General features: G+C 49.3%; 6 protein-coding genes across 6 annotated transcripts; 4 read left to right on the plus strand and 2 right to left on the minus strand.

Moving 5' to 3' along the window:
- Positions 1-2,903: 2,903 nt before the first annotated feature.
- On the plus strand, positions 2,904-4,052 carry FPRO_10949 (uncharacterized protein; the record flags this gene model as incomplete). The annotated part of the gene is made up of 1 exon (XM_031231968.1): positions 2,904-4,052. The coding sequence occupies one exon, from the start codon at positions 2,904-2,906 to the stop codon at positions 4,050-4,052; it is 1,149 nt and encodes a 382-aa protein (XP_031081952.1).
- A 1,336-nt stretch (positions 4,053-5,388) lies between these two features.
- Positions 5,389-6,180, plus strand: FPRO_10950 (uncharacterized protein; the record flags this gene model as incomplete). The annotated part of the gene is made up of 2 exons (XM_031231969.1): positions 5,389-5,453; positions 5,502-6,180. 2 exons carry the CDS (start codon positions 5,389-5,391, stop codon positions 6,178-6,180), a joined length of 744 nt encoding a protein of 247 aa, XP_031081953.1.
- Positions 6,181-6,252: 72 nt separating this feature from the next.
- Positions 6,253-6,903, minus strand: FPRO_10951 (uncharacterized protein; the record flags this gene model as incomplete). The annotated part of the gene is made up of 1 exon (XM_031231970.1): positions 6,253-6,903. One exon carries the CDS (start codon positions 6,901-6,903, stop codon positions 6,253-6,255), a length of 651 nt encoding a protein of 216 aa, XP_031081954.1.
- Positions 6,904-7,314: 411 nt separating this feature from the next.
- On the minus strand, positions 7,315-8,388 carry FPRO_10952 (uncharacterized protein; the record flags this gene model as incomplete). The annotated part of the gene is made up of 1 exon (XM_031231971.1): positions 7,315-8,388. One exon carries the CDS (start codon positions 8,386-8,388, stop codon positions 7,315-7,317), a length of 1,074 nt encoding a protein of 357 aa, XP_031081955.1.
- Positions 8,389-8,862: 474 nt separating this feature from the next.
- Positions 8,863-10,257, plus strand: FPRO_10953 (putative DNA replication regulator SLD2; the record flags this gene model as incomplete). Its single annotated transcript, XM_031231973.1, has 2 exons — positions 8,863-9,004; positions 9,053-10,257. The coding sequence occupies 2 exons, from the start codon at positions 8,863-8,865 to the stop codon at positions 10,255-10,257; spliced, it is 1,347 nt and encodes a 448-aa protein (XP_031081956.1).
- An 829-nt stretch (positions 10,258-11,086) lies between these two features.
- On the plus strand, positions 11,087-15,120 carry FPRO_10954 (uncharacterized protein; the record flags this gene model as incomplete). Its single annotated transcript, XM_031231974.1, has 2 exons — positions 11,087-11,092; positions 11,143-15,120. The coding sequence occupies 2 exons, from the start codon at positions 11,087-11,089 to the stop codon at positions 15,118-15,120; spliced, it is 3,984 nt and encodes a 1,327-aa protein (XP_031081957.1).
- Between the last annotated feature and the right edge of the window lie 485 nt (positions 15,121-15,605).

The raw sequence follows: 15,605 nt of genomic DNA on the forward strand, positions 1-15,605 counted from the left end.
TGACTCCCTGTTTTCACATGAATCTTTCAAGACGTGGGTGGAATGGACAGAGCGGGCCGTTCCACGTCTGAGGATTCGCATTGTATCACAGTCTATAATGAGAGCCAAGACTGGCTCAGGTTGGGGTTATTGGCATTGATATAAAGGCAATGCCCAAGAGTAAAACAACAGATAACTAACCATGGGCATAGACTCATCTATGCCAAGTCTGATATCCATTATCATACAAGTGTCGAGTCTCTTCTTGTTAATTTCACATTGATTACCTTTATTTAGACATCCCATCCGCTTTAGACCCCCATCTGGATAGGTACCTATTCAGTCAGTCAGCTTCAGTGTAAAGAAAAAAAGAGGTGACTGCATAAACCTGTATCAAGACAAGACCTGCCTGCGTGACAACGAAACCGTCCGATCTGTCTCGATCTAGACCTGTCAGCCTTCAATTCACCCGGAGCCTCTTTATCCAGGTCTGAGAACCAAGACCAAGTCTGTGGGACCAGAAAAGAATCTTAGTTGAACCTCTTAGGCCTCATCCACTGACACATTGACTATCTACGGCCCAACCTCCTCCTTTTTGTGGTGGTTTTACAGACCCGATCCGAACCCGGCCCCGGCCCCGGCAGTCCAAGTTGATCGCCCATCCACTCTCCTCCTTTGCACGAAGACGAAAAAGGCCGCTTCGCTCCTAAAGAGAGCCGAGCAACAGAAACTCTCTGCGCTAGACTAGATTCTTTGAACTAGAAGCGCGGCTGAGGCTCAGATGCAAGGAAATTCCTTGTTGTTAGGCTTCTCTTATCTATCCACTGGTCTGGCCTGACTGATTGTCTTCTCTGCCTGTCTGTCTGTCATCCATCGTCATTTGATCAATGGCATCATCGTTGATCGGCCTCTAACTTTCTGACTTACAGTGCTGCTGCTGCTGCTGCTACAGACTTGATCATCGCCGTACCATCCCGTACCAGGCTGGTACCATTACGGTAGTTACATACAGTGACCTACATAGCTCATCGTCTTTTCAATCTGTTGTGCATTTCACCTGTTCATCACCAAGGACCGTGGAGCCTATCAAAGATCCCGTCGTTTCTCTACAGTAAAGGTACCCCCTCCGTCCACTGACTCTGGTCGGTGCTCGCCATCCGCATCTCACTTGCATTGCATCTGAGGTGCTCTTTACTTTTTTTTATATTTTTTTTTTATCTTGCACCTTCCCCTCCTCTTTCTCACACTTTTTGTTTTCCTTCTTCTCTTTTCCCTTCTTTTCTTCCTTTTTTGTCATCTTCACTTGGATTCTCTCAAGTGAATGACAAAAGAACTACAAACGGGATTGATAATCATCATCTTCAACCTTATTAATCTCGACGACGAGATTCTTCCTTCTCCGTACTGCACAGACATAATTGGGTCTTAGCAGTAGCGATATACCTTACTACGAGGCACTACGATATTACGATAAGTGGACTGACAGAGATATCTTGAAGGAATATCTCTCCAGGTCCCTGTCCCCTTTCTAGGACGACTCTATCGCCTGTCTTTGGAGAAAGACTTATCATGACCCCAAACACAAGTCGCATATCATCCTCTCCGTGTTGGAGGTTTCTCCTCTGGGTCCTGACTCCCTGACTATCGCTACTGTTTATTGCTCATAGCGGACTCATCCATTGATATCTGCCATTGTCTCTCCACTACCGATTGATCGTCACAAACATCGACATACCATTGACTGGCTTGAGGCCCAAAGTTGAATCAAGCGAGGACCTTCCTGACTGACTGGACCTGACGGGACAACCCCCCGCGACAAGCAAGACCCGGCCTTGACTCGACTTGGCTTGTGCGTTTGTCCCCCGTCTTGTCATCTTCTCCGCTTCTTCTATTTTGTTTCCTTGAACCTTCTATCTTTACTACCGATTTGCGACTCTCCTGAATTACAAGGTCAGTGCTGGCTCTCTTGAAAGTCAAACAGCACTCCGGACTTTATCAAGGGCCTGAAAGAATAAACCGCCCAACCAATTCTATCGCCAATCACCCACCGCATCATTAAACAAACAGCCTGGACTTGACTGGGCTTATTTGACCGGGGCACCCAATCGACTCCATCTACGTTCCCCTCTTCACTCCCACCCTCGGCCACTTGGGTGCATTGCCTTGCATCGTCTATGCTCTGCTGGCAACTGACTGGACTGGGACTCGACTGGCAGCCCCGCGTAGTATTGGCCTAACCCAGCCCAGTCTCTGTATATCCAATTGCATAACTATACCCACGTCAACACCCACGCTCACACCCACGCCCACGTCTTCATACAGCACGCACTGAGCCCAGCCCAGCCCAGCCAGCACCACTACCGCTACCGCTATTGCTACCGCTACTACTGCATCTGCATTTGCTTTGCCTTGCAGTAGCCAACGGTTGCAATTTTTTTTTCTCCCTGTCGTCTTTTTGTCTTCCGTCTTTTCTTGTTCTCTTCCCTCTTCGTACCAAGGCAAGGCGACGCATTGCTGTTCTCTTGCCTGGTACCTCGACCTCAAACCAGACTAAACCGCCTCACTCAACTACACCCTCACTTGATCTCACCTCACCTCACCTGGCTATTATATCTTACTCGTTTTACTTCCGGATCGGCTCGACTCCATCCGTTTGTTTACCCCACATCATAGCCAGCCAAACCACATACTTGACTACACATCCAATACTTGTCGTCGATCGACAAGACCCTTATCGACCCAAGTTACTTGTCGTTGACGGTCCTACTCGAGTCTTTGACTCGAGGCTTGTTATACGACTTATCTGTCTGTCCATCAAAGGTTAACACCTGGATGCAATTGGGATTTCTATTGTCCCATACCATATATACGTTTCTTGTTAGACCTCAACTCTAAGGTTTACCGATCTATACACCACATCAGCCATGCCGCCAAAAAAGAGCCTTCGGCGGCGGCCCGCGACGCCAAACCTCAACGTCGCTCAACTTCGAGCCCAAGTACAAGAAGTCCAGAATCAACCTCTCACCGCCGACCCCAACTCGCCACCAGAAACCCCCACCACATCGCCGCCATTCCTACGCAAGACCAGTCTAAAACCTCGGCGCCAACCTGACTTTCATGATTATTTTCAGTCCTTGGATTCGGATCCCAACATCAAGCCAACTGGCGATGGACACCAATTCAGCTATCAGCCTTCAGTTGGCCCTCATCAGTTAAGCCCTCGCTCGTCTTCCTCATCCGGCATGGCCGACGACACCAGTGATGAGGACAGCAGCAGTGAAGATGAGGATGAAGAAGGTTCGGCAAGTCCCAGCATACGGAGCATGGGGAATGCTACTGGCCCAGCCGTCTCCTCACCAATTGACGACTCTGCTATGGAGCTTGGCGACGATGACACCGACAGCTCTAGTGATTCAGACACTTCAGAATCTGACTCGGGCTCAGAATCCGACAGATCCGGCGCAACAGACGAAGCTGAGACGTCTCACATTACTGTTACTTCAACGGCTACGGCTACAGTTGCTTGTAATTTCACTGTCGAGGATATTGACCCTATGGATAGCGATTGCGACGGACTCGATGTTCTACAACCTACCGAGATTGAATCCAATCGCAGTCGCTCAAGGTCACGAAGCAGGAAAGCCCACAAGACTATGGTCAAGGATTTCAGGAATCTCACTTGCAGCAACGAAACATCAGATAACGAGCAAAGTCCCGAGGGCGAGGGCGAACTTGACGAGGAAGCGCAATTCTTGAAGCGCCGCGAGCAAATCAAGAAATTCCGACGTATGAGCATGGGTAGCAGCTTTGGCAAACGGACACACAGCGAGCTCAGCGACTCGGAGGATGAGGGCGAAGGGCTCGACGCAAACGAGGTCGGCTCCAGCGCACGCCGTATGCGGAGAAAGATGCATCGCACCAGCTTATTATTCCATGATCCGCCCCCTGCGCGGATCGAGGAGCTTGAGGAGCCAGACTCCAGTGAGGATGAACTTGTCGCGCACCAGCATCTCGCAAGGGAATTGCCCTATTGGGCCATCGAAATTATGGAGATGGGCTCAAGCTCCAGCTAGAGCGCTGGACCCTGCAAGCCACGCACCACATGAGCTGCGACAGCCATCATGCTACCCCGGCCCGCATAGGCATGAACATTAATGACATTACGAGGACGAGAGGGCGACCAGGGGTCACTCTGACGACGATCACGACTCACCTTTTCGCATCCCACGAGCATGACACCGCCTACACCGACCAGCCCCTGAGTCTACCAGGGTTCGGGCAACGGTGAACCATTGATTGTGTTCGCCTTACCTTAACCCCATGATCAGTTATGCAACGGGCAGGTACGGATACTGAAGGTTGAGGAGACCATTTGATCAGAGAAATGATATTGCATGTTTTGCATAGAATTTGCATCCAGGCGGAATACGGAATTGTCACATTGGATTTCACAGGGATACCTTTAGACTGTTACGATATGTCGAATTTGTTTATTGAAGATATAAAGATGGGCATGATATTTGAGCACAGAAGATCATCATATATATGCGGAGAAGACATGGATATAGGTCTGGCAGACAACATGAAAGCGTTTGGCATTTATCGTCATCATTGAAGCAATCTAGAAGAAATAGGACACACTGAGAGTTTCTTTTTCACCTTTTTATGTAGTGGCAATGAAACGTTGCATAAGTTCGATAACGAGCGGTGGCTTTTCAGCTCAAACTGCTAAGAGGGCATCGCTTGATGCCACTAACTCCAGCATCTTTGGAACCAGAGCATTAGATCATCAGTCTTGTCCATGCAGTTCTAGCTTTCGACTATGTAAGTGAAATGCTTTGTCTTCCTTTATCTACAGAGGCTATGAAGCTTTGACAAGCACTCTGGAACATCAGGAGCTGCATAGATCTGAGCTCTGGTTGCATTGGTTGAACGCAACTGTGTAATTTCTAAATGCACTGGGCATGTATTGTCTATTCCTTTGGCTTCATGGGGATACTCCTAGTGTGCCAGTGTTGGTCGCAATCATGAATGCTATTCCCAGGTAGGTACTTGGAACGAGATATAACAGATGAGATATAGTGCTATCTGGATGGATCAACACCTATGGCTGGATAGTTCAGCGGTTCCTGCAACATAGCTAGTCTAATTGTTGTTAGTTGATGATCAATACCTAGGAGCTGCCGTGTAAGTGATTGCAATGTGGGGTACTTATCGATAAGAGCTGCTCGAGTCCCTTGATTGTTTTGAAACTCCACCATCGTCAACACAAGCTAAGTATCGTCTCTATCACCCACCCGCAACTTTGAGGTCATTCCCCTCTTCCACCTGAACAAATCTTGTGGTATCTTAGCATATCAATATAGAAACTTATATTAGGACGAGAATTGAACGACGAACACGCCCATCATGTCACTCATCTCTGCGCATCTCGAACAGATTGGTTATTCGTGCCAGGGAATTGACTCTCTACCGTAGGTTACAGACATCTCTTTCTGTTTCAGTCGCTAAATTGCCTCCAGGTTCCCTCCTCCGAAGATATTCACCAACGCCCTCCTTTCAAACCATGACATCACATCTCTTATCCGCGATACGGAACCGCACGAACGCGCCCTCTTCTCCGTCCCACCACCTCCTCCGCCCTCAACAACTCTGAAACCCACAGAACCAGAGAAGAAAAAGTCCTCGGGTCGACGACAAACTGTATTTAATGTAGCCTCAGGCGAAGTCACCACAGGACCTCCACCCCGCACCGGCACACATCCCCGACGACAAACGGCCGTAGCAGCTGTCTTGGGCGGTCAAATGCACGAAGAACTACGGCGCGGAGAATCAGATCGCAAAGGTGATGTCGACGTAAACGTTCTTTTGCGCGGCGCAGAAAAGCTCTGCGGTGTATACGAACTCCCCGGAGCGAGGGAGCGCATCGCTGCATTGAGAAGTAAACATGCACATGGGAAGAATACAGCGGCGTACTACGAAGCGCGCGTCGCGGAGCAGGCAGAGCAGTTGGCAAGTCTTGATCACAGAGATTGGTATGATGAGGAAGAAGAGGAAGAAGAAGAAGAGGGTGAGGTTTGGACGGAGGATGACTTGAAAAGGGAGGAGGAGGAGGCGAAGGAGATGGAGGTTAAGAAGAGGGAGCTGCAGGTGAGGCTGAGGCAGATGGAGAAGGATCTTGGTGGTTTGATGAGAATGTGATGATACCCTTATGAGATATGAAAATCCTGAACCTGATAATCAACCGTCTATAACATACGGGAGAAATGCCTCCTAATTCTTAGCAAGCAGGTCTTCTCTCGCCATAACGAGCTTCTCAAGAATATCTCCGACTTCCTCCGCTCCATCAACGCTATACTTGTCATTGATGATATACCGTGGTACGCCCCTTATGCCCTTTTCTTGCATCTCACGAACCTCATTATCAACCTCCTCAACCCCATCCTCACCATCTAACCACACTCGCGCTTCATCCCTCTCAATACCCGCCTTAACCGCCGCGGTCACTAAATCCTCCTTGCTAGTGATATCCCCGCCATCCAGAAAATACATCCTCATAACCTCCAGCGCAACCTCCGTCTCCTTGCCCCTAATGCGCCCCAGCTTCTCCAACCGATGCGCATCTCTGGTATTTCCAATCGTAGAGTTGAAGTTGAACTCCACACCCTCTTGTTTGGCGATACCATTGAGGCGGGCTTTGACTGAGGGGACTTGGTCCTCTCCCCATTTCGATGCTATCTTCGTGATGAGGGGTTGTGTGGGTGTATTGGGATCCAGCTGGTAAGCGTGCCATTTGGTAGTGATAGTGTCGGTTGAAGAGACGGTTTTGAGATAGAGAGCTATGGCGCGGGATAAACGGAGGGCGCCGATGAAACACCAGGGACAGACGGGATCTGATATGACGGTCACAGAGATCGAAGGCATCGTGGTAGCTTTTGTTCGTGACGACCTTTAGAGAATCTGGAATGAGATATTGAACTGGGTAGTGAAGATGTGATGGAAATATATAAGAGCAGTTTCAGCTGGGATCGGGTGTAAAATACACCGGAGACGGACGACCTTTGGTCAACTCCGATTTATAAATGCTTGTGCCCGACGCCATGTCTGAACTTTCAGGAGAGAGCGGGCATAGGCTCCTCAAGGGGGCGGAATTCCGCCCATCAAAGAGTTCTGCTTCGTAAGCTATGATTTCACCGCAAGCTTGTAGTGAGCCTCAGATCATTCCAACACATCTAGTAGCAATGCAATTCGTTATTCATCATTCAGTGGAGAATGTTCTCCGGGTATAATATTCTATCTTGCCTTGTGCAGGCTCCAACACTTTATCATGCCTGACTAATCTCTATGCGGTCTTCCGTATGGTTCGTGTCTATACACTTCTCGGGTTCGCTGTTCTCGGCCCCGGGGACGATAAAAGTCTCCCTGTCTTCGTGATGTGACCCAATTACGTGCGTTGACGTTCTTAGGCTGGCGTTGGGCTTGGTTTGAACTGCCAACCCCTCCAGATTCAGCTCTAGGGCTGCTTGGTGCAGATAGGTCGTATTGAACAGCCCTATCCCAGTCCGCAAGCTTTGTATATGGACTTCTAAGCCATGCTCTTAGCTCGTGCAGGAAGAGGCGCGTGCTGTCTCGGCCCAGAAAATCCGAAATCATCTCCTCGGCTTGGCCAGCACTGCCCATGATATCCACGGATTTCAAAATCGCAATGATGTATTCGAGGAGGAACTCAGCATTGTTGGCTCTTCTTCTGGCAACTGCATCTCTCTGTGAATTCCCATCGGGTCTTGGTTCTGTCTGGTCGGCATCGGGGTTTAAGAAGGAAAACACTTGCAGCTCTCGACGAATCCACATTCGTGCACGAGAGACCAAGTCGCTATCTGAGCAAAATGCTGCTGGTGTCAGTTCGCGGTATCGAGACAAGCGATTCGACCCGACATGTTTAGAGTATCTGTTGTGGCGATACACATCCCTCCGCTTCGCGATCTCGTCTGAAGGATTCGAGCTGGCGGTTACGTATCGTGGTTGACGGGAATATGGACGATGGTGTAAGTGACGCCGGCGGGAACGAGGAGGGAGCGCAAGTCTTGGGTGTCCAATTTGTGGTGCTCGGGGCTCTGACGCAGGCTCGGGCACAGTGTATGTGTTTGCGATAGGTCCATCGAGGCCGTGGCGAACTTGTGAGATGACAGCTTTGCAGAGCGGGCACTTCGGTGATTGCTCAAGCCAGCTGAGAAGGCAGAGATAATCAAAGTTTTTGTGTTGACAAGGAATAGCCTCACATGCTTCAGAGATGCTTTCGAGGCAGATGACGCAACAGTCGGTGGCGTCTTCTTGCCTGGTCGCTATTTCGTCAAGGGTGCTTTGTAAGACTTGGCGTTGGAGATCAGCTGTGTTTTGGTCTGTTTCCATAGCGGAATGGGGGATTAGAGACGCGATAGGGCTGGCCACCTGGCGCGCATGTGGTAGTGTATCCAAACCACCCAGGTAAGAAAGCGAAGATAAGATGCTATCGTTTGGTGTAGTAGTATGAAAAGAAGATGATGAACGATGAATTAGGCATGGAGTAGAAATGGAGGACTTGATTCAGGTGGGGTTCCGGAACCACATAGTACGTATCAAAGTTCAGAGCGGGTGGGCCCGTTAGGTAGCTCCTCCCATATTCCGCACCTTCCCTGCAACTGTCATGACGTGAGACCTGTTTTCGCGTTGAGTGGTTCGCGTCCCGCATTGGCAGTTGCAAAGGGATCCATCTATAGACGCGTTTATCTCAATCGCGACACTCAATTCCACTTTCCCTCATGACCATTGTTGCTTGCATGTTTCTTCCAAATTCCGATTTTCACATAAACTCATATACGAATAAAAGATTTCATGGCTATAGCAATGGACGAAAACTTGAGAGCAGCTTATGAAAGTCAATCACAGCAACTGCGCATCGACTTGAAGACCTGGGAGACAGAATGGGCAAAGACACACGAGGGCACGAAGCCAGGAAGAGGAGACATCAAGGCCAACGAAGACATCGGTAGGTCTTTAGAGCAAAAAAATAACCAATCTGCTAACCATTGCACAGCTTTGAAATATAAACAATACAACAAGGTTCGAGATATACTCTCGGGCAAAATCCCACCTCCCTCGAAGGAACCAAGGAAGCGGAAATCCGATACTCTACCAGCACAAACACCCACCAAACGTACCAAAAACACCCAGACTCCCTCCAAGAACCGTACACAAGACCATGATGAGGAACTCATGAACACCCCAGCCATATCGCGAAAGCTGTTCAGTCCCGCGTCGGTGACCTCAGTGGGTCCAACACCACAAAGAGATGGTCGCGTGCTTGGCCTCTTTGACTTATTGGTAGAGAAGGAGCTAGGAACACCGTCGAAACAAGATTCTGCGACCAAATCAGGGTCCACACGAAAGGTCGATGCAACTCCGAGCAAGCGATCAGCTGCCATGGATGACGAGGAGAACGACAGGCTTGGCCGAACCCCTATGTCATCCAGTAAACGACAAAGACTGAACCACTTCATGACCCCGTTGAAGAACAAGGATGGAAACAAGGACGCCGTTACGCCCTCTTCGGTCTCGAAACTCGAATTCGACACACCCGCGTTCTTGAAACGCAATACTCTACCGGTTCTTGACGAGAATGGCGATTTTGATGCCCCGGCACCCCTGCGGCTACCGCGCAAGCCTTTCACACGAGGTCTCAGTGAAATTGTGGCGAGTCTTCGAAAGGTGGAAGAGGAGAACTTGGACGACGACTTGGACGCATTACGCGACGCTGAAGAAGAAGGAATGGGTGAACCTAGACCCAAGACGTTATTCCCGTCGAAACCAAAGGATGATATTCTGGTTGAGGACACTCAGACACGGCAATTACCACTTGGTGGTTTCGATGATGAAGCCATGTACGACAGCCCAGTGGAGGAAGATGGTAACCCGACTAGAGTGTATAAGAAGAAGGGTCAGAAGCGAACTACAAGAATGGTCAAGATGCGTCCAACTCGAACCAAGCGACCGGAGAACATGGGAGAGAATCCTCAGAGTGATATTGAGAACGATGAAACGCAAGCTGGTGGTGAATATGCTGGATCTGATTTCGAGGAAGTAAAGGAGAAGAAGCCCACACAGAAGAAGGAGGGCACTGTGAAGAAGGCCGCGCGAAAGGTCAATGAGCTGGCTCACGCAAACTTCCAACGGCTGAAGCTTAGGAACCACGGAGCAAAGGGTGGTCCTGGGTTTAATAGTAGATTCCGACGACGAAGATGATGAATCGATTTGGTCATGGGCAAGAGGGTTATTATGAGATGCATTGCATGGCGTTCTGATTCAAGGCATACACTATACCAACAGACAAAGAGAAGTCAATTGTTAGATCGTCCAGTTCAGCGTAAATGAGCGTTGAAGCTAGAAAATAATTGAGAGCCTCTGAGATTCATTTTGATCATCTACTTTTTAAATCCCGTATCACATGCCCATTTCTAGGTACCTTTCTCTCTTTATAAGGAAGAGATGGAGTTCTTGCTAGAAGGTTGCATACGTGGGGCTGTGGACCGTTCAGTTTAGTGCATTCTCACTCACAGCTGCCGACAGGAGCCACCTCAAGTCTTTCATAGAATTGGATTGACATTGATTCACTGAGTGAGTGGCCTTGAAGATCAAACAAAGAAGCTCGATCACAATACAGACACACAATCGTCTCGCTCCGGCTTCTTCTGCTCTCTCCCTTCATAAAACATACAGATACACGCTCCTCTCTACCTAAATCAACCCTCCCTTTGCATACGACGAACGCTTCGAACCTTTCGCGTCTTTGTGATCACACTCACTCATCTGGCAGCGTTGAAATTGAGGCTTTCCAACGATCCCTATTCGCGTCTTAACTCTCTTTATTTTGCTTTCTCATTGTTCCTGTATACAAAGCCTGACCTGTCTACATGGGATTCTCTTGGCATTGTCAGACCAGTTGTACTCATCAAAAGATGATACGGGAGGTGTAGACTGCTTGGTGTTGTCTTTCCATCGAGTTTTTCGCATACAAAGATCCATTATTTCCATTGCTTTTAAGCATGCAGTGGTATACGCCTTATACCTCAAAATGCCTGTAAGGTTGTATCTCAAAACCAGAATGGCTCGGCTGTTGACGCTGACTAGCATATCGATCTTGACGATGATGTTGTCGATTTAACGCTAGATGAGTTCCAGAAAGAAAATAAGTTTATCGACCTAACGCTAGAGAATTTCGAGAACCCGGACATCAATTGGCTCACAGATCACAATGGCGACGTCGACGGTGTGTTGGAAGACGCCTTTGCTGCGAGGGAGCCTCATGCGGCCACCACCACTACCAGTCATGATGCACTTAAAATGTGGACCAAGTTTGGTGAGATGGAGGAAGCGGAGGAGGAGGAGGAAGAGCTCATGGATCTCCCGCAGCAGGTCGACTTGTCCCCTAACTCTCCCACCCAGAGCCCTCCTGACTACGTCCCAAGCCCCGAACACCTCGTCGCAGACAAGTACCCGGAAATGCCTGAGCTTCCAGCGTCGTGCGTCGTGGAAGCTGTAGATCTTGATTTAGAACTTGGTGATGCAGGTGCAGGTGCTTCGGCTGAAATAGTGGAACAAGAAGACGTTGCATTGGAAGAGACGCTGGACGTCCCTGTCAGCGCGAATATGAGCGTTGAGTTCCCGGAGAGTCTGCTCCTGGTACCAAGGTCGTATTACGAACCATTCGAACCGGATGTTCCAGTCCTTAAGGAACGTGAGGCTGTTGCTCGACTGCTCGAGGTGGCTGAAGAGGCCGGTCAGGGTATTGACCATGACGACTTCGTTGAGTTCCAACTTGACGATTTTTCAGTCTACTCCGATCGTCAAAAATACGGCCAGGAGATGTGCTCTCTCCACCACCTCCACACAAAACATGGCTTCAATACTGTCTTCTTTGACGGAAAACTGAGTGTTGGTAATACTGCTTTCTACGTTCACCGTGTGGAAATCAGCGCATTGCCGATCGAGAACTACGGTACATTATCAAAGCACACTGTCAAAGACAAAATCTGGGTACGATCAGTGTTTAACACTGAACGCGAGATATACTACCGGTTGAATAGCCCTGCCAAGGAATATCGTCGTTTCTTTGACCCGTTCTTGTGGGTTGCAGATCTCGCAAAGCATTTCGTGGATTACCTCAAGTTCAAGGGGGAGGAAGACGACCAAGTTACGATCTTCCATTTTAGATCAAACTTCAGCATTTGGCTGGCGAAAAGGCACCGCCATGCACCAGATTTCATCTCGTGGAAGGGGCAGCACGTAAACGATGATTTCAGGACGGCGATTGTGGCCAATATTGCATTTTTACACAAGGAAGCGATCGGTGTTCTTGGGCATAGAAAAACATACAAGCATGTTATCTGGGCCGAGGTTTGGGAGTTTACGCGATACAAACCGTGCCCAAAGATTGGGCCCAGCGAAGACACAGATACTGTCGTTACCCAATACATTTACGACTGTTTCAGTCACCAGCCATTCGGCGACCGTCTCAAGGCCATTCCTCTGAGTGAGACTACTCAGTCTTTGCAAAATGCACTGATAAAGCAACGCCATCTGGAATTACCAGCGCCAGTTCATGATAGTGGTAAGACCATAACAACGGCTGGAATTAAGCAAATTCGAGCGATTCGAGCAGGTGACACAATCTCGACCCAAAGAGATGCCGAGGGATCTGGCACACAATGGCGACGTGACGTTGCGCATGGGTTTGATGACGTCGATCGATGGTTCGCCTTGGTACAGCGCGTGCGTGTCAACAAGCGTGGCCAGAGAACGTTCGACGTGATTTGGTACTATCGACCCGTAGACACCCTATGCGGTCTGATGAAGTACCCTTGGAACAACGAGTTGTTTTTGTCCGATCATTGCTCTTGTGATACCAGAGCAAAGATCTCCGAGGACGAAGTGTCAGGGGTTCACCAAGTCGAGTTTGGGGGGACTTCGGCGACTGAAGCCGAATTCTTTTGTCGCCAAACATATATATGCCAAGAACGAAATTGGGTTACCCTTGAGAAAGCCCATTTTCGTTGCATTCATCTGCGCGAGAGCTCTCCTCAGGCGCTGGGGTTACAAACTGGCGAAACGCGACTCATCATGATCAACAGGACTAGCGGTCGGTCCGAGCCTTGCGAGTTTCTTACCTTCTATGAGGAGGAAGGCAACGGTATATACAGGTTTCGGAAGTTGCTAAGAAGATACCAGGTTGATCCGGCATCCAAAGCTCGACCCAATGAGTTGGTGTACAGCTATATCGAGCCGCTTGTCGAGGTAAAAAGATCGCGCATTCTCGAGCCGTGTTTCGTGCGTCATTTTAAAGACGGGCAAGCAATACCAACGCCATATGACCGTGGCGGTGTGGGAGGGTTTTTCTATTTCACACACGAACAAGTTTCCGACAATGAGACAGGAACGAAGTTATATGTTGCGCTATCCGAACCTCCCTCGTCTATACAGCAGGGCTACGACCCATCGCAGTCTATTCCACGGCTTCGAGGTCTGGACCTCTTTTGCGGTGGTGGTAACTTTGGTCGTGGGTTAGAAGATGGAGGTGCTATCGAGATGCGATGGGCGAACGATTTTGACGCCAAGGCTATTCATACTTACATGGCAAACACTACTGGGCCCTCTGAAGTATCTCCATTCCTTGGGTCTATAGACGATCTCCAACGTCTTGCTATCGAGGGTGAGTTTTCAGACAATGTCCCACCGATTGGAGATGTGGATTTTATCTCAGGCGGTAGCCCTTGTCCAGGCTTCTCTCGGCTGACCAACGATAAAACAACTGCCGCTCAGCGGAAGAACCAGTCGTTGGTAGCAGCCTTTGCGTCGTGCGTTGACCTATACCGTCCACGATATGGTCTCCTTGAGAACGTTCCGGGAATCGTGCAAAAGACAGCCAATCGAGATCAAGACGTGTTCAGTCAACTTATTTGTGCCATTGTAGGCTTGGGTTATCAAGCACACTTTTTCTTTCTCGATGCTTCTGCCTGCGGTACCCCTCAGCGTCGTTCTCGTGTGTTCCTGGCTTTTGCTGCACCAGGCCACCGCTTACCTCACGCACCATATCAAACCCATGGTCACCCGCAAGATACCTCCAGGCTTAGTCTAGGTACTCTCCCTACTGGGGAACCTATGGCTGAGCGCGCTATGCCGGCTGCCACACCATTTGACTTTGTGTCTGCGAGGGCTTCCACTGCCGACCTGCCCCCTATTTATGATTCAAAGCCAGATATATGCGTACCGTACCCCGACCATCGGGTGTCTGTAGGCATCACGCCTCTAATGCGAGGTAGGATTCACCTCATCCCAACTCAGCCTTGGGGTATGAACTTCGCACAGGCCTGGTATGGTCGCAACCTGAAAAAGGCTGGTTCAGGTGTAATGACGCCAAGCGAGCGCCTAGCATTTCCTGAACGCACCGATAAGGGGTTGGGACGAGGAAACCCGAGCTCGAACGCATATGGCCGACAACGACCCGACCATCTCTTTGTCACAGTCGTCAAGACCCAAAGTCCGGACGATGCGAAGAACGGCCGCACGTTACACTGGCATGAGCCTCGCGTCTTGTCCATCATGGAGGCGCGACGAGCACAGGGGTTCAGGGACGAAGAAGTCCTGTTGGGTATCCCAAGTGATCAGTACAAAATCGTTGGCAACAGCGTTGCTCGTGAGGTCGCGGTGAGCTTGGGTGCTGTGTTCTGCGAGGCATGGATTCAGAGCCTCGCAGACGAGCATCACTCCTCCACTGCTGCAGTTCCTTCTGCGGTACCAGCTCGTATAGGTATCGAGGTTTCCCCTATCACCAATATCAGGAGACTTGAGTCCGAGTCAGCCTCCATCGAAAACACCCCACAATCTTCAAAGTCCAGAAGTGAATCTCGAGTCAATCAAGTTTCGTCTACACCGAGCTCGACTCCTCCTGCTCCTCCTCAAACGTCTACTAAGCGTAGCCGCATCGCTGTCGAGATCCACGGATCGAAATTTCTCCGGACAGACGAGTACAACAGCCCTAGCAAGGCCACGTCTGTAGCATCCAGCCGTTCCAAATCAAATAGGTTGCGGCACAGTAGCGCAGGTGAATAGTCTTGTATAGACTAATGTCGGAGCTCAGAAGAATACACATAGAAGTATGTCTGGTCATACGAACCTGTACTTCGAATTTAAAGGTGCGTGGGCATCACGAAACGGGGAGTCTTTCATATAGACTAGATACCTGTCACAGCTAGCTCTGTGGGCGTCAATAAGACGATAAGATGGACAGGATTTATAACAATATAATGGACCTAATCTATCATCCACTGCATTCCTGCCCATCGTGAATCCCATTCACTAACGTCTGAATAGAGATTAAGGAGAAGCAATCCCTCATATCTCTACACTGGAGGAATGATAAGCAACCACCGGGAATCGAGAGTCAGTGACAGATGGTAAACGAATAAATCGAAGCAAATTAAGAGTGATTCAAAAGTCATTACTGTCGTTGCGATAGCTCGCTAGTTGCTAACGTGGATAAACTGTTGAGAGAAAACATGCTACTCCAAAACTCCGATTCAACCTAATGCTGATAT

This window comes from Fusarium proliferatum, assembly GCF_900067095.1.
Source record: "Fusarium proliferatum ET1 genome assembly, contig: FPRO_scaffold005, whole genome shotgun sequence".
Lineage (NCBI taxonomy): Eukaryota > Fungi > Ascomycota > Sordariomycetes > Hypocreales > Nectriaceae > Fusarium > Fusarium proliferatum.